At 37.9% G+C, this 22,328-nt stretch overlaps 1 protein-coding gene across 1 annotated transcript in view; it reads left to right on the top strand.

The window, feature by feature from the left end:
- Positions 1-28: 28 nt before the first annotated feature.
- The window catches only part of LOC149321547 (inter-alpha-trypsin inhibitor heavy chain H3-like), a 68,246-nt gene continuing 45,946 nt past the window's right edge, over positions 29-22,328 (top strand). The window contains exons 1-10 of the mRNA XM_089524175.1: positions 29-192; positions 2,631-2,715; positions 4,290-4,310; positions 8,183-8,349; positions 9,549-9,653; positions 13,015-13,177; positions 15,918-16,028; positions 18,959-19,084; positions 19,174-19,290; positions 20,411-20,579. Coding sequence (XP_089380301.1) covers positions 44-192; positions 2,631-2,715; positions 4,290-4,310; positions 8,183-8,349; positions 9,549-9,653; positions 13,015-13,177; positions 15,918-16,028; positions 18,959-19,084; positions 19,174-19,290; positions 20,411-20,579 — 1,213 coding nt within the window. The 5' untranslated portion in view covers positions 29-43. The remainder of the gene's footprint in view (positions 193-2,630; positions 2,716-4,289; positions 4,311-8,182; positions 8,350-9,548; positions 9,654-13,014; positions 13,178-15,917; positions 16,029-18,958; positions 19,085-19,173; positions 19,291-20,410; positions 20,580-22,328) is intronic.

Genomic DNA, 22,328 nt, shown 5'->3' with positions numbered 1-22,328 from the left:
GAGAGACCCCAAAAAGGGCCACCCAGTCCAACCCCATTCTGCCATGCAGGAACTCTCAATCAGAATCCCTAGCACTGAGCAGCCAATGACTGAAAGGCACACAGCAACAACAGTGCATCCTTTGCCAGTTGGCAACCGTTCTGTTTCTCCTCCGTACTCCTTTCTGACAGCAGCCTCGCGTCCCGAGTGCAGGTTATGCATCAGGACAGTCAAATATAGTGACACGACTCCCATTTCTTTGAGGGCATTCCTTAGCTTTCCTTGATCTATGCAGTCAAAGACTTTGCTGCCATCAATAAAATGCATGGAGATTTCCTTTTCGAATGATCTGGGGCACTTCATTATCCATTGTATCTTTGCAACTACTTTTAACTTCTAGACCTAAATTCTTATAGACACCAAATTTCCCAGCGTGAAGCCCTCCTGCCATGCCTTTGCCTTGGAGATCCCATCCCACCATCATGTGCTTCTTTGCCAGGGCTGGCTCTCCATGCCACTGAGAATACTCAAACCACACTGGATGGTTTGGGTTTTCTCTACCCTTATTGCGCCTTTGTCCTGGTCAAATATTTGTTGGCTTTCTCTTCTTTATGCGCACTCAAGGATGGTGTTTTGATTGCATAAAGAGTCACACTTCTGCATTCAAACAAATAAGCTTTTAGTCTGTTACAACCTAAACTGGGGTGTGGGGGTGGCTAAGGGCACCTTTAAGACTGAATTATTTCAGCATGAGCTTCCGGGGATTTCAGTCCTCTCCTTCAGACACTCAGATGGTGTACAACACTAAAGCCACAGAGATTTCTTGAGCACAATGACATAGTTGTGGGGATGGGATAGGATGTGCAATAGGATACAGAAAGATACTACACTGTGAGGCTGCTGACCATAAACCTTCAGTGAGTTGTGAAAGATGGTACAGATCTGCCAAGTGGCTGGTCTGTTAGTCCTGAAAGTTAGTGTGAAAGCAATAACATCTGATTATCAAAAGGTCTATTGCCTTGGTCTAAGAAAATTTTCTTAGGTGAATTCTTTTGTTACGCATATAACTGATATATACCTGTATATTAATACCAGAATGTGCCAAGAAACCATTTCTCTGTTAGTATATCCCAGTGAGAATCATAGAGCTGGAAGAGACCACAAGGGCCATCCAGTCCAACCTCCTGCCATGCAGGAACTCTCAATCAAAGCATACCTGACTGATTCAGTAGTAGTCCCTTTCCTCCATTTTCCTTTCCCTCCCCCACAGGAAAAGTTACCTGTAAGTCAAGGACTAAAATTTCCAGGAATGTTGAATGCTTTCTGATTATGCCAAATCTATGGCCATTTCCCCTCTTGCTTAGAGGCTATCCTATTGATGTACTGGAGAGTGTGGAGGGGCATTGCTGCTTCCAGGGTAGTTATGGGGAAAGAGTTGTTATCTTGTTTTATAACAGGGTCTTGTCCCTGATTTTTAACCAAGGGGTCATTCACACTTACTTTTTGAATGAAGAGATTTGCGTCTCCACTCTCCATGCAGCTTCAGAACCGATTCAGAATTGGTTCTGTGTTCCCACTACATTTACCGTGATCAAGTCTCTCTGTGCCATTTTAACCCTGGTGCCATTCACATTTGCCACTGCATCAATTTAAAATGGAGGCACCTCTATTTTTGAGAACAATGTAGTGCAATCTGAATAGATTCCTTTAATTCACAGGGGCTTTATAGCTCCAAAGGAAAGGTGATTTTTTTTAGAGGTAAAGTTTACCAAGTCTTTCCCTCCATCGTTCTTGCAATTTTATTTGTCTGTTGAATTTATCACTCAACTCAATGGTGACATTTCCTTGATTTAACACTAACACAGAGATAACATGGGCATATTTGGGCCAAACTAGGGATCAGAGTTGGTTCAGAGACAACCAATGGCCAGCTAATCTTTAGAAGTTTTTTTATTTTATTTTTTACATTTGTCTGATACAGACAGTCTATGTTAAGACATGTAGATTGGAAAAACTGTGTTTGTCGAGGGACAGACCACCCAAAAAGGGCAGCCTGCCGGCGGCCTAATTTCCTCTGGAAGAAAGCTGCAGCCACCAAACCGTACGGCTTCCCTCCAGAGGAAAAAGAACCTGGAAAAACCAGGCTCTTTTTGCACCGCATGGCCTACGTAACAAGTGTGCCAATGGTGCACTCGTTATATAAGCGCCACATGGCGGTGTGCGGATGCCGCACGCCTCTTACATAACAATGGCGGCGCCGTGTACATGGGACGCTGCCATTGTTACGGTGCTGCGCCATGTTAGGGTTAGGGACAGTGCGGTTGCTATCCGGTCCCAACCTTAAAATCAGCATGAGCATGGCACACCATGCACCTATGTATCGGGCCTTTGATAACTATTAGCTACAGAAAGCCAGATTAGAAATAATGATTAGATCTTTTGACATTGGACTCTTATGGCTTTCACAATAATATTTCGTAAGTTCTTTTCTCTGAAACCTCTCTCTCCAAATACAAATATTTGATGTTTCCCTCATTTTCATATGTCAATTCTGTATTATCCATCTAGTCATTGATTGACATCTTACAAAATGTTATTGCAAATATATGTTCCTCCACACTGACTTACTAATTTTCCTTCAACATGGAAAGACGTCTGCCATTTTACATTTGGTTGACACTTATCCCTGCTCTTGTAACTTCAGATTTTTTTATAGAACAACTCAGGAACATTAAGGTATGTAGCTGAGCTTTATAAATTAGCCTTCTGTTTTGCAGAACAATTATTCTTTCTGGCCTTAGCATCAACCACAGATACACAGCAGTTTAATCTTTCCATGGCTTGTCAAATGCTGTGATGCCTCGCTCCATGTTTTTATTTGGAAGTAAGTTCAATCAGGCCATATCTTAAACATATCAAGAAGGGCATAAATCATAGATTACTTTCCAAGATTACCAAGAAAGGAATAAATTCTTTTGTGGATTACTACACAATCCAGCTGCATAAAGTTTTATTTAGAGGAGAGACTGCTGGTTTTAGTGCAAAATAGGCATAGAAAGGCAGAAATATACATGAGAAAGAATATTTATTAGCAATCTTTATTTTCTAACGAAGATCCATAAAGACTCAACGTGATAGAAATTTTCAACTATTTCTTCCACTCCATGCAAAACTGTAATGAGCAATTTTCTATTTAATGTTAGGGTAATTAAAGGGAGCCTCATATCCAAGGAATATGGATAACAAATTAATCTAGAACATCTCTTGCTATGAAGAATCTGAGAACTAGAGTAGTTATATCAGTTGAGTAGTAGTAGTAGTAGGGGATTTGTATAAGTATGGAAAATATTTTCTTGGCATATCTCAGAAATGGGTTTGGTTTTCATATACAGGTTAGAGTAAGGAATATTTTTTTCTGTCATATTGGTTAGATGTCACATAATAGCTAAATCCAAAGTTACACAAACAGATTTCCATGATTCACCCAATGAGATTTATTCTTCACCACTTTTTAACTTCCTGAACCCTCCAGAGGACAATCCTTTATTCTGGACTTTTTAGGAGGTTATTTGAATATATTCCATAGACTATAAGCATCTGGGGCATAATCATTTTCTGCTTTTACAACCTATTTATGGCCCACAGTAATGCCTGGGTTAATCTACTGTGGTTGCTGGCATGAAGGATTATACCACAGCAACATGGAGAACTGAACATTTTGAGCCCTATTCTGAATTTTTATGTGATGGAAGCTGATAGAGTGAAGTCCCCACAGATGATGGAGTGAAGGGCCTCATTCCCACTACATTATAAACCAGTTTGCTAACCGTTTTGAAGTGGTTGAAATGACCCTTATTTGCATTTGAGCCAAATCGCTGACACAGTTTGGTGAAAGGGCCCTGCGCTAGGCCCATTTAACACTTATCTTTTTGATGCTAGTTTTTTCTGCGTCTTTTGCAATAAATCGATTCAGTGCAAGTGTGAACAAGATGCAGATCCGAATTGATTTCCTATGACATGATCAGCGACCCACGACCCTCTGAAGAGGGTCTATTTTGAATCAATTAATCAGTCAATGAACTACAAGTGGGTTATTTTACAACAAGAAAATGCAGTCGGGGCAAATGTAGTGTGAACTACACTCTGCTGTTCAACTGATCCTTCGATTCGGATCGTAAACTGATTTATTTTTAAGTGGGAATGAGGCCAAGATGTTTATTGATGTACAGCTCTTATATACCATAAGGTATGTAATACAACCTCTCTGTTCTTATATGCTTAACGTTTTTACTGTACCTCTTTCTTTGCAGAAGCGAGACACGATTGATGGAGTAAGTAGTTTTCCCATTTTATTTAGAATGCTGGACTTATTTGTAAAAATGTTGAAGCCAAGGCAAAAAGTAGAAATTGTTGTAAAAAGACAGACTGGCAATCACTGCGTTACTTTGCAAATTGAAAATTATTTTGTTACTTGAGGAACATAAAATGTGTGTGTGTGTGTGTGTGTGTATGAGATACAATTATGCAATATTTTGTCATAAACTTATGTTTTGTATGTTCATATTTTCCCTTACAAAGCTACAGTGCAGTCAGATAACAGTTGCAAACTGAATTACTTTCTTCCCCCATCCCAAATCTTCATTTTTTAACATTTCTATTGTTATTATTGTAAGTAAACAGCTATGTACAAAACATGACACAACAACAAAACAAAATAAAATAATTCATCTCACAACTTGGAATTACGTTGCGGGTCTCCTCCTTGGGTTCTGCTCAATGTAAGCAGTAATTTTAAAGTCCACTGCTGTCTTTGTGTAAATCTAGTCCAAAATGTCCAACCAGATGGGGTGGAGGTTGTCTTCTCTTGTTTTATCTTTATTTACAAAGTCAATGAGTGGGAACCATTTTTCCATGAAAAATCCTGATTTTGGTCATCCTACGTAACTTGCCATTCTATTAGACAGTTATTCAAGTAACCATAGGTCCCATACCTTTTTCCACCACTTACCCAGAGACACCTCTCCTGTTTCCCAACAATTTCTATACAGGTTGCTGTAGTGAAGAAATCTATGAGATTTTTATGTTTCAGATTTGACTTTGTGCCTACATATACTGATAACAAGAGCATTTCTGGACATAATTTTACTTCTTGGTTGGTAATCAATGAAATTTATTCAAGTACCAATTGCCAAAATATGTTGATTTTGGGGCAGTCTAGCCACATGTGTAGAAATGTGCCATTATTATTATAACCATGTCAACATTTGGAGGAAACATTTTTAACCGTTCTGGCTAGCTTCACTGGAGTCAAATACAGTCCGCCCTTTAATTTGTGTGTAAAAGCAATCATTTAATGAAGATCAAACCAGCTAGCCTTTAATGGCTCTATGTCTGAAGTTAGTTCTCAATTGTTTTTGGTCTGCCATTACAAAAAAGGTCTCGGACATAATATACATGTTGTTCAAATCCCTGGAACCGATTGAATTTATCAGGAGAATAGAAAGACTTGTGGACAAGGAAGGAAGAAACAGGAAAGGGATCTGGTGCTAGAATTTGCTTCCATCTTGACCACATCTTTACTGATGTTTGTAGCCATTGATTTTTAATGTTTTCAATTATTTGCTGGGTGGGTTTGTTAAATATCAAAGTAAAATCAACTGATGGTGGGCCATTCATTTCCATGTTAATCCAGTGTATGCTCTGACTTGTTTTAATTAAATGAGGGATTTGACTAAGTTGGAATACTGCAAAATATAGTTCAAGATCAGGCAATGCTAGCCCCCCCCCCTTTTTTTTTTTAAGAGGAGAGGTGTTGTATGGATTACCTATAGTTAAAAGCAAAGGTATAGATGAGAATTTGCCAATAAACATTTTAATAAGGCCTATTCTGCCTAGAATAGAGAGTTTCAGGCTCTTCTACTCCAATGTTTTAGAGACTAAGCATTTAGTTATTTTGTTGTAGTTTCTGAGGATTAACTGTTTGAGATCTTTTGTAATGGTGATTCCCAGGTAAGTAAATCCTGAAGGTTTAACTGGAGATTAGTAGTTTTTTAAATGTCTAATTGGTCTTCATAAGCGATGTTAAGACACATCAGTTTAGACTTTGAATAGTTAATTTGGAAACCTGTAAACATTTCAAAGGAATTTAATATGGTACCTAAATTAAGGAAAGATTGTTTGGGTTGTTTTAGGAAAATGATCATGTTGTCATAACTTGTTAAATTCTCCTGTCAGTCCCTCTAATCTAGGAGATTTCCCAGGTTTAAGGCTTTGGATTGCCTGTTTGATTTCTTCTAACTAGATGGCCTACTTGAGTAGAGCGGTGTGTGATTCCTTTCTTTTCAAAATTTTGAGAGAATCAGGGAATGAATTAAATTTGTCTGGGGGCCCCTGATAGTTCAGCGTAGAGTTCAGAGTAGAAGTCTCAGAATCCCTCTATTATATCAACTTGAGAGGTTTTGACATTGCCATTTGGGGAGGTGATGGCTGCAATAATTCTTTTTTCTGCTTTCTGTTTTACTAATCTAGCTAATAATTTAGAGTTCCTATTGTTGCTTTCATAGTAGTAGGCTTCCATGTATTGCAATTTAGTTTGGATTGAGTGTAGGTCTAATTCTTCAATTTGAGCCTTTTTTCCCCAATAAAGTTTATAGTATGTCTGAGGTTTGGGTCTTCTTGTGAGAGTTCAACAAGAGTTTGATTTCTTTAATCAATCCCTGGCATTTCTTTTCTTTAATTTTCTTTTGTTTAGAGCCTTCCTGTATAAGCAGACGTTCAGTGTGTCCCACAGTAGTGCTTCAGTGGTGCTTTCAGATTGTAATCGGGCTGCAAAAATGCAGATATGTCTTCCTGCCCAGTATGTTAGCCAAAAAACTGAACAAGAAGCCAGAGGATTTTAAAACAGGAACAAAACTTTATTTGGTTTTGCAAAAACAAAGTTAATGACCAAACAAGAGCCTAGTATGCTCAGATTTGTCTGGTGCCTGAACAACAGCTTTTTCATCTCAAAAAAGTTTATATGGCTTTTTCTATGGTATTTTTAAAAGGGTCATGCATTAGGAGTGCTGGACTAAACCACCAAGATTTTGAAGTCTGGGAATGTCCTTCCAGTGCCCAATCTAGTATTACTGGTGAATGGCCTTAATATAGAATTGGATCAATTGTGGAATTTAAAGTTTTGTCTAATAGGGACTTGGAGACTTTAAAATGATCAATTCTGGAGTATGTTTTATGGACTGCTGTGTAAAAGGTGGAGTCTTTCTCTATGGGGTGTAGAGTTCACCAAGGGTCAAGTAATTCATTCAAGTAATTTTATTCATTTATGCATGAATAAAAAAAGAAACTGCAGTTTGAATAAGGAGCTGTAGACACAAAAGTTGCTGAGAGTTTCTGGCTGGGTTGGAGGTTTACCTGAAGTGCTCTTGGGATGCAATTTTTGTTTAGGAATCTGAAGCCAGGCCAGCATTTTAACATTGGTCTGTACTGTTACTGTCAGATCAGTTATAATGAAAGTTAAAGATAGTGGAAGAAAAAGTTCAACTATTAATGTGCTGAATTTGCATAATTAGAATGTAAATTAGAGTGGTTTTCATAATTAGAATATTTATATAATATAAAAATTAGGTGCCCAGATTTTAAGAAGTGGAATATGGTCAACTGCTGAGAGGCATCAATGCGAATGCTCAAAATAGAATCATGCTATAGCCAATTAATAGTTTGTGTTCTGCAAATTGCATTCCTTTTAACTAGGTGGCTAGGAATGGCCTCTGGCTGCTCCAGCCACGATCAGGCCTTGATCTGCCTGGGACCACGGCAACCAGACAGCTGCTCTTGAAGTGGGCCACCTCCACAGTCCTAAACAAGCCACTGGCAGGAACATTTTTTTACTGCTCCTTTTGCCGGCAACTTTGGGCTGCATTAGGTGGCCTCGGTGCAATGTCTGGCCACTGTAGGGACATGCATCATCTGCATGTCACACCTCCGAAGCGGTGGAAGCCGCTCTATCTGGTCCATCTGTTTTGGACCTAATTCTGTCATTGCCAATTTGCACTGTAAAAATGTGTTACAGCAGAACTTGTGATTACTTCCAAATAAATTCCATGGTTGTCTCAGTAGAGAGGTCTTCATTCTGTCTTAACTGTTCTGCTTAAAGTATCTATTACCCTATAAAGTACAAGAAGTACCTATCACTTTCGTTTTCCAGCATCCCAAAGGCATAGAAATTTACTGGGTGAACATTGATTGCAGTGTTACATCCCGGTTTTCCCGTAATGTCATCACTAGCCGAGCTGTCAATCGTGCTAATGTGTCCAAGGAAGCCTTCTTTGATGTGGAACTTCCAAAAACAGCCTTCATTACCAACTTTACCATGTATGTAAGACATATTGCTACTTCCCTACACTTACTCTTGATGTCAGTCAAGAAACTACTCTTTGGAGCAAAACAGTTCTCCCAACATTCACCCCAAATCTACCCCTTTGTAACTTAATGCAAATTTGTCCTTTCCTTGGCAGTAAAAGAGAAGTTTTTGTCCTCTTCCATCTGATAAGGCAGACCTTTGGTTATTTGAACTAAGCTATCATATTTCCCGTGAATTTTTCCTTTGCTAGAGTAAACATACCCAGTCTGTTCAAGCTTTATCCACAAAGCCTGTTATCACCAGCAATCCTCACTGACCTTCTCTGAACTGGTTCCAATCTGTCTACATGATCCCTCTTAGAATGGGAAGCCCACATGTCATCATAACAGTCCAGATGAAGTCTGACTAGTGCAGAATAAAATATAATTATTTCATCCAGGACCTCAATAACTATGGTTCTGTAATAAAATTGAATTGACTCCTTCCCTCCCTCCTTCCCTTCCTTTTTTCCTGTGCATTACTGCACACATTCACATTATGCTGAGTCTTGAAATACGATTTTGAAAATATCTGGTTACAAATAATGACTTCCTTACAATGTGTTCTTTCCCCCAATAACAAAAGTTTAACTATGTTATTCTATGATTTCAGGGATAACTGTATTTTTGACTATGACTTTTTAACAATTTTTATAGTTATGAGGTGTGTGGCCTCGTTAAATGGCAGAGAAAGAATATTGCATGGTTCAAGTGCTGGCTCACACTATACTCATACAGTTCGTTACGGTAATCAGTCAAGTAGCTATTTTAGTTACTTTCAATAAACAGGGAATGACAGAGATACTGTAATGTTGGTTAGAACTAACTAACTTTGCGACCTGTGAAATTATAATTGAAACAATTTTGAAGCTTTCCCAAGCTCTTCCCAAGATTCTTTTTACATATACTGCTGCCAAAGTAAAATTTACCCATCCTATATGTTTGATGCTTCTTTTTTCTCTTATTCCTAATTGCAGAACTTTGATAGTGATACAAAACTGATGCTCATCCCCTAAAATCAGATTGTATCTCAGCAATTCCATCTCAGGCATTCTAGAATATTAACTATCCCAAATGCCCTAAGTACATGCAGTCTAATGAATGGGTGCCAGGGTATCAAAGAGAATTACTAATAAAAATATGTTCATATCTGCATATGTACTGTTCAACAGGACAATTGATGGTGTCACCTATCCTGGCACCATTAAGGAAAAAGAAGTTGCCCAAAAACAATATCAACAAGCAGTTTCAAGTGGACAGACTGCTGGTCTTGTGAAGTAAGTGTGAGACCTTACAATTAAATTTGTTATTTCATGCCTAGTCCCAAACATTTATTTTTAATGAAGAGATCTAAAAAAATGTTGACAGATGCTTCCAATATTCAACAGAGCATCTAACTGAAATGTTATTTACTATGGGCACAGTATATTCAAAGTTAGTCTAGGCCTACCTACTTGGAATCTAAATCTACTTATAAATAAAACCTGCTTATAAGTAAAAAAAAGAAGGTAGGATTAAAGTCACTGTATGCAATGAGATGGAGTTTATTCATCATTTTAACACACATATCTTTTAGTAGGACTTGGTCTACAATGCTATGTCATCTTATCTGCATGCTAGAGGGATAGACTGTATTAGGGAAGTCATAGGTATGAATTTACTAGACCTAAGCAGAGCACTGGAGGACAGGGAGTTTTGTAGATTTCTTATCCACAAGGTCGCCATGAATCCAGATTGACTTGAAGGTGGTTAACAACAACAACAACAAAAGCCAAAATATATGTATGTGTGATACAGTCAGCCCTCCATATAAATGGATTCCTTATCCACGGATTCAACCACCCACAGCTTGAAAATATTTTTAAAATATATAAATCCTCCAAAGCAAACCTTGATTTTGGAATTTTATACAAGAGCCACCATTTTACTATGCCACTGTACACAATGGGACTTGAGCACGGATTTTTGGTATCCATAGGGGGTCCTGGAACCAAACCCCAGCAAATATCATGGGCCCATTGTACTGTATAACCAATCTAGATTTTTAAACTTGAAAAGCAATGTAAAAGAGATTCTTGCTTGAACAGGGAATGGGTGTGTTTACATGCATCCAGTTACTTGGAATGGGCACCATTGTATATTGACTTCCTAATTACAAACATTTAAATTCAGTGCCCCTTGACTGTGTAAGCCCTTGAGCTTCCCTTGCGATTTATTGGTCATTACCACATAGGGTATGACATTCTGTTCATCTTACTCATCCTTGGTAAAACCATTATAAAATCACATTGGAAATCTCTACTAAGTATCTTAAAATGATTACAGGTGGACATGATTTGTATGGGGGAAACAGAACAGAGGAATGATGCTTAACCTTTTCCCTGTGTACCACTTTTCCCATGAACTCACCTCACCAAGTAGCTTTTCTTCCAGCATGCCTTTGAAACCCTATCTGGATACAGCGTCTAGGTGATGGGAATGCAGTTAATGTGAAGTTATGCACCTATTTTTCACATAATGTTTCTTTGCCCTGCAAATCACACTCTAACCCTACTGCTTTTTAGGTGATTGGTAGAGCATTGGTTTCTACACTCAAGTCCCTATTGAATTGCTGATTTTAGCGTATCTACCTTACCATTGCAGAAGTAGTGGTGTTAACCATAAAATAAAAGAAAACAACAGTAACAATCAAAATCCATCTTGGAAGAATCTTGTGAGCTTCAAAAGCTAGCATGATGTATTTTGGACCTATTGGTTGGTCTGATAAAGGTATCGCCCCAAGATGGATTTTTGGATTTTGTATTATCCTTTACTTTGGTTCCTTTAGTGCCTAATACTCACCACCATTATCTCCTCTACTGTTCATATTTTAGAAATATGAACTTGTAACCAGCAGTGTGTCCGATCCACACATTATTTTGGCAGCTTTCATAAAAGCTACAGAACTCAAATCTGGTGGTTTTAAATTTTCTTTATGTCAGACAATTCAGTTGATGGAGATTATAAATACAGGTTTCTTTATGAACCAGTCCAATCCAGTCATTAACATCCATAATAAAGACCCTTCTTCAAGTGGTTCTGCCTTTAGAAGTGAATGAGAAGTATCTGAGGACAGGATATTTTATGTGGCGGAACCTTGTTTATGAACATCCAGCCCAGACAATCAAGGGAGGCAGAGGATGAAAGTAATATAATCCCTCATTACTTTTTGAAAGAGGTAGTGCCATATTGTTACTTTCAGCATTAAAACAACACCAACATCTCATTTTTGAGTAACGTTTATTGCTACTTTAATTTGTTGTTTGGGGAAGAGGTTTGCAAATTTGGAGACACTTTAATATTATTAACTGATTTTGTTTTGTTTTTTAAAAACTGACATGCCAATAACAATGTGGAACATTACTCTTAGAAAATACATAACTTTGAGATTTAAAATTAAATTTTCTATGTTCTGTTGGAGGCATTTACATTACCATAATTCAGGTTCAGGTTGAAACTGTTCTTTTGACCAAGAATTGTAATGACTAGTTTGTGATCTTGCTTTTGTTTTTTTCATTACTGAAGAAATGATAATGTATCATTAAACTACTGTAATGCACTCTATGTATGGCTACCCTGGAAAAGTGTTCAGAAGCTGCAGCTAGTGCAAAATGCAGCAGCCAGACTGGTGTCAGGTGTACATTTTAGAAACCATATATCACCAATCTTGCAAGAACTGCACTGGCTTCCAGTTTGCTTAAGGTGCTGGTGATGACCTACAATGCCCTAAATGACTTGGAGACAAGATATTTGAAATATCACCGCTTCCCATATGAACCTGCCAGAAATCTGAAATCTTTAGAGCAGTCCCTGTTGTATGCCCCAACACTTTATGAAGTTAGGTAGGAGGCTAGGTTAGGTAGGTAAGCAGGGCTTTCTCTGTATTTGCACCTCAACTGTGGAATTCCCTACCCAGAGACATTTGGCTGCTCCTATCTCTCTTAAGCTTCTGGTGGGCAGCTAAAACAATGCTGTTCTGCATGGCATTCAGTGTTTGAAATGTTTTTAACTGTTTTAAAATAGAATTCTAGGATTATCAGACTATTTTTAAGAATTTTTTAAAGGCCAACTTAGTGTGTTTTTCAATTTTTTTCCTTTGTATTGGTTTATTGGTTTTTATTTGATCAATGCCTTGGGAGCCCTTGAGAACTGGGAAGTGATACATTAATATGAAGTCGAAGGCTTTCATGGCCAGCATCCATAGTTTTTTGTGGCTTTTTTGGGCTATGTGGCCATGTTCTAGAAGAGTTTCTTCCTAACGTTTCGCTAGCATCTGTGGCTGGCATCTGCTAGCCACAGATGCTGGCAAAACGTCAGGAAGAAACTCTTCTAGAACATGGCCACATAACCCGAAAACCCCACAAAAAACAATATATTAATACTCTAAATGAATAAATAAAATAAATTTAAGCTGGTGCTGTTTGTTTATTTGATGGTTATATAAACTGATTTCTTGGGTTATGTTATAATTTCATATATATGAATTATTGGTGCTGATGTACAGATTTCACAGTGGAAAAATGACACATTTTCAAAAAAAATCTCATGAAGTAACATACTTGTGGCTTTATTTGTGTGCACTTCTTTCAACATGTAAAGGGCTTCTGGAAGAAAAACAGAAAAGTTCAGTGTTTCTGTCAACATTGCAGCAGCCAGCAAAGTGACTTTTGAGTTGACCTATGAGGAACTCTTGAAGCGAAGCTTTGGAAAATATGAATTGTTCATAAAAGTAAACCCCAAACAGCTTGTCAATAAATTTGAGGTAACTTCCACAATCATTTCCCTGATATCCAGTAATGCTGCTGCCTTATAGTAAGTAAACTATATTCTGTGTGCAGCTAATAGTAAAGTATCTGGAATATTTTTCATGAAATGGAAATACTGATTTATTTGAAATATTTCTGCACTGACTTTGAAGGCAAACCTTCTGCAAGGTGGCTGAAAAAGGGGGGAAATACAGTTAATAAAAATGACACAAAATATTTAAAATAACCACTGTTTTTACTATATAAAAAATGGATCTCCATTCAATTAAAAGCAGCCAAGACCAAGCAGGTTTTCAGTGTTCCTGTAGAATATGGAAATAAGCATCCACATAACCTGAAGAAGATCATTATTTGGGGCTACCAGAGGAAAGGCTCAGTCTCCTGTGCACATGTATCTAACAGATCTAACCAATGAATGTGTGCTCTGTGCCTCTGTGGCCAGTTTCCATGGATGCAGGAAATCCTTCAAAAAACAAAATTTGATTGTCTAGAACTTTGAAGAAAGTCACCAGCATTTTAAATCAAGTCTTGAAGTGCACAGGCAGTGTTTAGCTGGTGCAGAATTAATGTTATATGTTCTAATTGCTAAGTCCCCAGAAACAACTGAGGTCCTTTCATGCTACACTATTATAGCTTTAGGATTTAACTGCCATGGCAACATGCTTTGGAATTTCATCCAGAGAGCTCTAGTGCGTCCCAACCACACAGTCCAGGATTCTACAGGATGAAATCATGCTATAAAGTGGAATTAATGTGTGGAAGAGCCCCAGGTGGCTACATCAGCTGAAGTTTCAAAACAACCACACATAGATCTCATTATTGAAGTGAAATATTATTGACAATCACTAGAACCACGGTGGTGTAGTGGTTTGAGTGTTGGAATATGATTCTGGAGACCAGGGTTCGATTCCTAGCTTGGCCACGAAACCCACTGGGTGACCTTAGGCAAGGGGAAGGCATTGGCAAATCTCCTATGACCAAGTTTTGCCAAGAAAACCCCATGATGGGTTCTCCTTGGGATCGCCATAAGTTGGAAATGACTTGAAGGCCCAGAACTACAACAATTACTGACAGTGGCTAGGGCATATATGTACAACAACAGCAACTGCTTTCCCCAGATAGGATCACAACTGGAAATCAGCCAAAGCTGATTAAAGGCATTACTGATAAATGATATCACCTACACTTCCCTAGACAGGACTGAGTCCAGAAAAATGTCCAAGTTATACATTTGGTCTTTCTTTTTTTTTGGGAAGGCCAGTGTGTCCAACATTAGTCTAACCTTCACAATGGTTGGTAGAGTTCACTCCCCACAGCACTTCTGTCTTATATGTATGAAGCCTTAATTTATTTGTCCTCGTCTGTACCCATACTGCCTCCTGGAACCTGTTTAGAGTCTCCACCACCACTTTCCTTAGACTAGCTGGCAAAAATTGAATTGTCATCAACAAGTGAGGACAGCTGAATGACAGTTTAGTCCAAATCTCCAAATGATTTTCCACAATGACTTCTGGGAAATATTAAATAAGTAGGAGGGACAAAATAGAAAACCGAGACACCCCAAATGCCAATGACCATAGGGAAGAGGTGGAGTCCCCCAGCACCATCTGGATATGTTATTTTGAGAAAAACTAGAGCCACTGCGATATGATGCTAGATACTAATAGAATATCCCAGTAAATGGATTTCAGAGTCATCGACATGACTGATAACTGTGCAGCCTGTGGGTTGCATTTGACCTTATGGGGAAATCTCCCTTGTCCTTTAGACCCACAACCTCTTGATCCTACCTGGAAAAATTTGGCAAAGATAATAGATTGTTTTCCTGAAACAATTCATTGGTGCCAGATTAGGCCGCCTAAGCTTTTGGAGGATGATTCCTAACTCAAAACAGCCTTAATTGGGGTCTAAAGGTGGCTGAAAATAACAAAATGGCACTTCTGGACTGCCAAAATGGCACCCCAGGTTGTGTGCAGCTCTTGGTGTTCCAAAACATGGCTTTACTTTGTCAAGGAGACCTAACAGGGCTGTGCTCTCCCTTCTGCTCTTTGAGAATATGTATATTTGCATGGTGTTTGAGGGCACTCCTGCTCATTATTCTGAATGGGCCTCTTGGCTTCTGCCCCCAAAGTACTGCCCTGTGATATTGTCACTGCTCTCAAGTTCTGGTTTAAAAGTTCCTGTATGCATTGGGATCTGTTTATTCAGTGCTACATTGGGCAGCTGCAGAAAAATACCTCAGAGATGAATTTATGAAACTAGCAGTAATTCTTTTTTTATTATATTAAAACATAAAAAAACAACTAAGACAAAAGTCAAATTATAAAAACATCAACCCACCTCTATAACAATCTTGTAATTTTCCTTCTTTTAACAGACATGTTAATTTATCTAACTCGTCCATATCTAATAATTTTAATAGCCAATCTTGTGATGTCGTAGTTGAATTTTCTTTCCTTTCTGAGCTATTAGTGTAATATATAGTGTAAAAATTTACCATTTTGATTATCAATTCCATCATCAATCATTCCAAACATATACAATTCTGGTTTCAATTTTAATTTTATCTTTAGAATTTTTTCAATTAATTGATGTATAGAACCCCAAAATTTCTTCATCTTAGTACAGGTCCACCATTGGTGGAAAAAAGTTCCTTTTTTTTTTTTTAAAGCATTTTCCTACCGTTTCATTTACTTTTCTGTACTTGTTGATTCCTAATTTCAATTAACATTACAGATTGAGGCAAACATCTTTGAACCTCAAGGTATCAGTGATCTTGAAGTAGAAGGAACATTCCTCACAAATGAGTTGTTACCAGTTGTGCAAAAGTCCTACTCAGGGAAAAAGGTAGGTCTTAAAATCGTCATTGGTTAGGAAATATTGTTGGAATGGTAGAAGGCATCCTAGAGTAGATAAAAGTCAAAGTAGTTTGTCTAAAATCATTGTTGTCATGTATGGAAAGGACTGTGGAAATATAGTTCTATAGTTAAGTCACATGTGAGCAGCACTAATAGTCATGTTTGAGATATCATGGAACTAGCATGATTTCATAAAAGTGAAGGAGAACAACAGTATCATCAGCTTTTTATCATGGCCATGCACATGCAGTATGATCTGTATCTGGACATAAAAACAGTATTTTTAACACTTATCTAATGGCTGTTGGGAATCATGGATCCCTGGTCTAAATTTTATTATGTCCCAAGTAAAGCAGACCTACTGAACCAATAGGATGAATCTCATATGCTGAGTCACTTTTCAACATTTGATTCAATTGGTCTACCCTAGTTTTGACACCCATCCTCCTATGTTAGGAAATCGCCCACTTTTAGTGTTACAATATGCTGATGACACTGTATTATTGTCGCGGACTCAGGTGGGCTTAAAGAGAGCCCTGAATAGATTTAGTGAATATTGTGTTAGGTTTCACCTACAGATTAATGTTAACAAATCAAAGGTCTTGGTATTTTCAAAAGGATTCACTCCAAGGAAATGGAAGATGAATAATCAATCTATAGAACAGGTAAAAATATATACATATTTGGGAGTTCTATTCCATTACAATGGTCTTTGGGTAAAGCAGAGAGAAAAGGTTATACATTCTGGGAAAAGAGCGTTGGCAATGTTACAATCCTTTTATTATAAGAAGGGAAATCAAGATGTCCTTGCAGCCTTGAAAATCTATAAAACCAAAATTAGACCTCAAATATTATATAGTATATCTGTATGGGTAACAGCTTTCAATAAGGAGGTTGAGAATTTACAATCTCGGTTTTGTAGGAAATTGCTATCTATTCCGCCATGTGTTCATTATTTAACGCTATATGACGAGCTTAGTTTGGTTACACTTGAGACCACTGCCTGGTTGATGGCATATAAATATTGGCTTAAAATTCATTATAGACCAAATAGATCTAGTTTAATTGGGTTTCTTTTATCTGATAATTATTATACTAGTTGGTCAAAAGGGATTGTTTGGGATTGCATTCCCTGACTAAAGTCCTTTAGGCCTCCTTCCTCCGCACTGGCAACGGGATCGGCTAACCCGGGGCTTTTTGTCTTTGTCTTTTTTACGGAACCGCTGTATGGTTTTATTGTTTATTGATTATTGTACTGTTTTTAACCTGCTGTAAACCGCCCTGATCTGTTGGAAGGGCGGTATATAAATAAAAATTTTATTATTATTATTATTAAAAGCCTTTGAAGACAATCTAAAATTAAAGGGTTTAAATCTGGACTCTTTACTCCTTTTGACGGAGCACGAGTGCTTCAAGACAATTAAGGATTGTTTGCTGAGTTGGGAACATAAGGAAATTTATTCTACCTCTCCCAGAGTATGCTCCCCTTTTGTATTTGGCATTCCCCCCTGTTGTGGTGAGATACCAAAATATTTTCAATCGTTGTCCCTTCAGGCTGCGAGGAAAGCCTTCCTTTTTGCAAGGCTGAACATCTATCCGTCATGTGTTACTAAGGGGAGATATATGAAAATTCCATTTGTCAATCGTCTTTGTATATGTGAGGCAGTTCCAGACACCCTCCAACATATTGTTTTTCTTTGCCCATTATATCAAAAACCGAGAAAGAATTTGATAAAGAAACTAATGGAAATGAACTTCTGTGTAATGGATATAACTTTAGTGCATTTATTGGAGGATTGTAATGAGCAGATTACACGAGTGATGGCAAATTTTCTAATGGAGGCAACAAAAATTTGGTATAAATTCAACAACTGTAATCCATAGAATTACATGTTATACGGATGGAATTTTATAGTATTTATGTTAATAATTTTAGTTTAAAATTTTAACTTTTGTATGATGTTTTTTTTTATTGAGATGCCTAATAAAGGTTATGGTATGGTATGGACTAACCAGAAGGATTCAAGCCAATGTCTCTAACATTTCCATGAGGAGGTAGAGCTGAAAAAGCCAAGGCAGTGTGAAAGGAGCAAAAGAAGACCAGTCAGCGGTTACAGTTAAAGTTCAGGGATGTCAGAACATTTAGTGATCTCAGTCTGAAACTTCATGAATCGACTTGTTAAAAAAAAAAAAAGCAGAGAAACTGCTGGTCTTTTCCTCACTGGTAACTTACACACTCCATCAGAAAGTGGTGGTGTCTCCTTCCTTGGAGGTCTTTAAAAAGAGGCTGGGTGGCCATCTGTCGGGGATACTTTGATTGTGATTTCCTGCATGGCAGGGGGTTGGACTGAATGGCCCTTGTGGTCTCTTCCAACTTTACAATACAATTCTATAATTCAATTCAATTCTAAAGCTACAGTTTCTCATGGGGAATACACTCAGCAGTGAATAATATTATGCTCATCCCTCATCTCCAAGTGAGAAGTCCAGAGGCCCAGCACTGTAGGATATTTATGCTAAGGTGGTTGTGACTGGTAATAATTCTGCATTTAAATTTGCACTCACCTGTCTGTCTACATCCAGTCCTCAACTGTATGTAATGTATATGTACTTGAAGATAGATGGAGCCTTGCGGTTGACAAAAAAAAAGTGTTAATAACTTAGCAATATTATAATGTTATTGCTATGAGAACTAATTGCCAGGCCACTTTCTTGAATCACAAGGGGTCATGTGTTCCTCCTCTCCTGGTGAAGTGTGTTGTCATTATATGTCTCTGAATGTAAATTGTATTAAAGAATAACAGTAAATAAGGGAAACAGGTTCTCTGAATGAAGTTAAATCTTCTCTTATATTTTATATTTTTATATTTTTAATTCATTTGCTGAAATCTAAAATGAAGATGTTTACTCTTATTTTAGGGCCATGTGTTATTCAGTCCCACTATTGATCAACAACGAACCTGCGACAACTGCACAACCTCTCTGCTGCAAGGAGATTTTCTCATAAAATATGATGTGAACAGAGATTCACCTAGTAACTTACAGGTAAATACACCTTTTTGTCATTTGGAATTACACACCAGGAGGTCTAGTTCATAATAATGCTATTTCTACATCTTATCCTTGTTTTTCAGGTTGTCAATGGATACTTTGTACACTTTTTTGCACCAAAAAATCTTGCACATTTGCCAAAGAATGTTGCCTTTGTAATAGATATCAGTGGCTCCATGAGTGGACAGAAACTTCATCAGGTAACCTATTATTGTGAAACAACTCCTAGTAATCTCTTCATAAGGCCTGTTGCATAGCAGAAAAGATTGTGCCCTGTACACTTATACCCAGAGAAAATATTTGTAACTTTTTACATGGCACTTCTTCATGGAGAGTCAAGTGTGATGTAGTGGTTGCAATGTTGGACTAAGACACTGGGAAATCAAGGGACAAATCCCTGCTTGCCCATGGGAACCAGTTGCTTGACCTTGGGCAAGTCACACTCTCTCACTCTCAGAGGGAGGCAATGGCAAACCTTCTCTGAATAAAAACTGGTAAGAAAACCCCATGATAGGTTTGCCTTATTATTGCTATAAGTTTGAAATGAAGGCACACCACAATAACAACAACACAGTGTTTTCACTGTCATTTCAGAATATAGTTAAAGTTTGTGTATGTGAATGTTGTTTCCATGGTTTAAACTTTCGGTTTAACAAAATGCATATGAAATTCACAGAGTACCATCCGAACCTTCATTCAGATGTGTTAGTTTTATTCGTATATTTATACATACTTCTTAAGTACTAGGCCAAGGTAGGGATGGGTGAAGATTTCATTTCATTTTTGAACAGAATCTATTAGATTTTCCAAATTTCAAATATGGATGAAAGTGAAAGCTATTTCTACTTTTTGCTCATATGGATGAGCAAAAATTTAATTCCAACTAATTTTTTGATAATTATAACATTTGTACAATTCCAATGTGGTAAATCACAAAATTGACAGAAGCACAGTAATTGCTTGAAGAAAAGCACCCTAGTTTACCCTTTAAATGGCAGTCTTAAGAGTATGTTTGTGAGTAGATCTTGGCTTTAGCTGTCTGCTGAGCTGGCAGGCTCAGGCTACAATTGTTCATTTCAAGCTGTGTGAAGTTGTGGGTTGGGGTTGGGGTTGGAGTTAGCATGTGGAAGACAACAATAGTAACAGATTATAGGAAGAGGGAGAGAAAGGGAAGCATCAATTGCATAATAGGGTGTACAGGGAGTGAGTAAGTGCCCCCTAAGAAAGGAGCCCTTTCAAGCAGGAAGAGACACTGGGAACAATAACTTCTAAATACAGGCCTTTTTAACACTTCACATCCCAATTTAATTTTTATTATAGGCAAAGGAAGCATTGGTAAAGATAGTTGAAGATTTAAGGGAAGATGATCACTTCAATATCATACTGTTTGAGAGTTCCATCTTTGAATGGAAAGATGCCTTAATTAAAGCTACTCCTGAGAATGTGACTGAAGCAAAGGAATTCATTGCAAAAATTGACGTAGACGGACGTGAGTACTAGACATGAATTAGTCAAAAAAATTTCTTAAGGTATTTACTTTTACTTTTTTATTGCCTTGACTCTCCCTAATTTCCGTGCTCAGGAGTCAGTTTGACACTGATGAAGTGTAAATTTCCGCCAGCATACTTACAAATGGTGGTGAGAGAGGAGGAAGGCAGATTACCTGGCTGAAAGTCACACAAGGGATCTAATCTCAGTGCACAGCAATGACAAGTCAGTATCAGTTGAGGTTGGGGGCAGAGCTGATCCCACATAGCATCTATTAAGCTGTTGAGTAAAACTGCTTTATAAGGAGGTATTGGATGCCTCCTTTTGTGAGAATGGATAATGCAGACTGCCATTAACACTAGAATAAAGAGATGAGAAGATTCTGATTATTTGCTTACTCCAAATTTATAATTTCATCTGCTAGCAATCTTTTTTTTTTTTTTTTTTTTTTTTTTTTGAAGCCATCACTACAAGCCACTTGAGTATCCCCCAGATAAACTACTTCAGTGCTAGGAAGCATCTTATCTATTCCAGACAAAGGCCCAATTCCTCCTTGCTAATTGGAGCATGAAGCTTTATATCCAAACAGTCAAGGCAGACACTTATACAAAGCATGAGTGCAGATTGATACTATTGGGCAGAAATATCAATTCTGAAGTGTATGAGAAGCAGAAATGCAGACAGACAAAAAACTTAAAAACAGCAAGATGCAAAATCCCTTCACCAAATCTTTTCCTGGGCTGCCTAGCCAAAGTATTAAGTCAGTAACAATGTCTTTATTAAAAGAAGAATAATCAGCTTAGTCAAAAATCCCTTTAGAAATCTCCCATATGATCTCCAATCAGTTCAATTGGGATGTTCCCCATTTCCCTGATTTGTTTGCTGTAGACATGTAAAAGCCAGCTCTGTTTGTTGTGAGAGATTATTATTCAATTCATATTTACCTTTTTACATTTCTTGATAAAGTTGTTCAGACAGAGAAACAGCAAGTTGATACAGCAAGAAACAGCAAGTTCAGTTATTCATTTTTTTTTCATTTTAAAGTCTTGTTTATAAGAAAAATCAGCAACAATTCTACCCTAAATATAGGCTTTCCATGCTTTCTTTTCAAGAGTGTATGAACCCACAGAGCCGTCATTCATTTTAAAATATTCCACCAAATCTACTGACATTTGAGCACTAAGTTGTTCATCACTGAATAGTGAAACATTAAAACACCAGAGACTAAAGGGTTTAGGCCCATGGTGGTGAACCTCTCTGGCATGCAAAGCCATTTTGGAGGACATGTGGAGAGACAGGAGGGCAGGGAAAGAGGAGGAGAGGCAGCTGAAGGCCCAGGAGGCTTGAAGGGAAGAGGAGGAGCAGGCGTGCACCTCTTCCTCTTCTCCCCCTTGCCCTCCCAGGCCTTTAGCTGTATCCAGGGATGCCCCACTCCCAGAAGGTAGAAGTCCTGCCCCCAGAGGACAGATGTCCCACCCCAGACGGCAGAGGTTCCAACTCTGGAAGTCCCTCCACCCCCCCAGAAATTCCACCCTTGGATGCCTTTGCGTTTGGGCATTCAGACCCTAAAAGGTTCACTATCACTGATTTATGCATATTAGAAAAATGTAGTTCTAGACAAACTGGAGTATGATCTCATATTGTCAAGAATTCAATTTTGCATTTTTTATTTCTAGCCAAAGACACAGCAATTAAAAAATAATCTAATCTGAAACAGTTATGGTGGATCAGAATGTTAAAAGTATTTTCT

Source organism: Sceloporus occidentalis, unplaced genomic scaffold (assembly GCF_023333645.1).
Source record: "Sceloporus occidentalis isolate IW3139 unplaced genomic scaffold, rSceOcc1.0.p SCAF_1, whole genome shotgun sequence".
NCBI classification, from domain to species: Eukaryota; Metazoa; Chordata; class Lepidosauria; order Squamata; family Phrynosomatidae; genus Sceloporus; species Sceloporus occidentalis.
The sequence above is the reverse complement of the archived record's forward strand: the minus strand, read 5'-3'. Positions and strand labels throughout refer to the sequence as shown.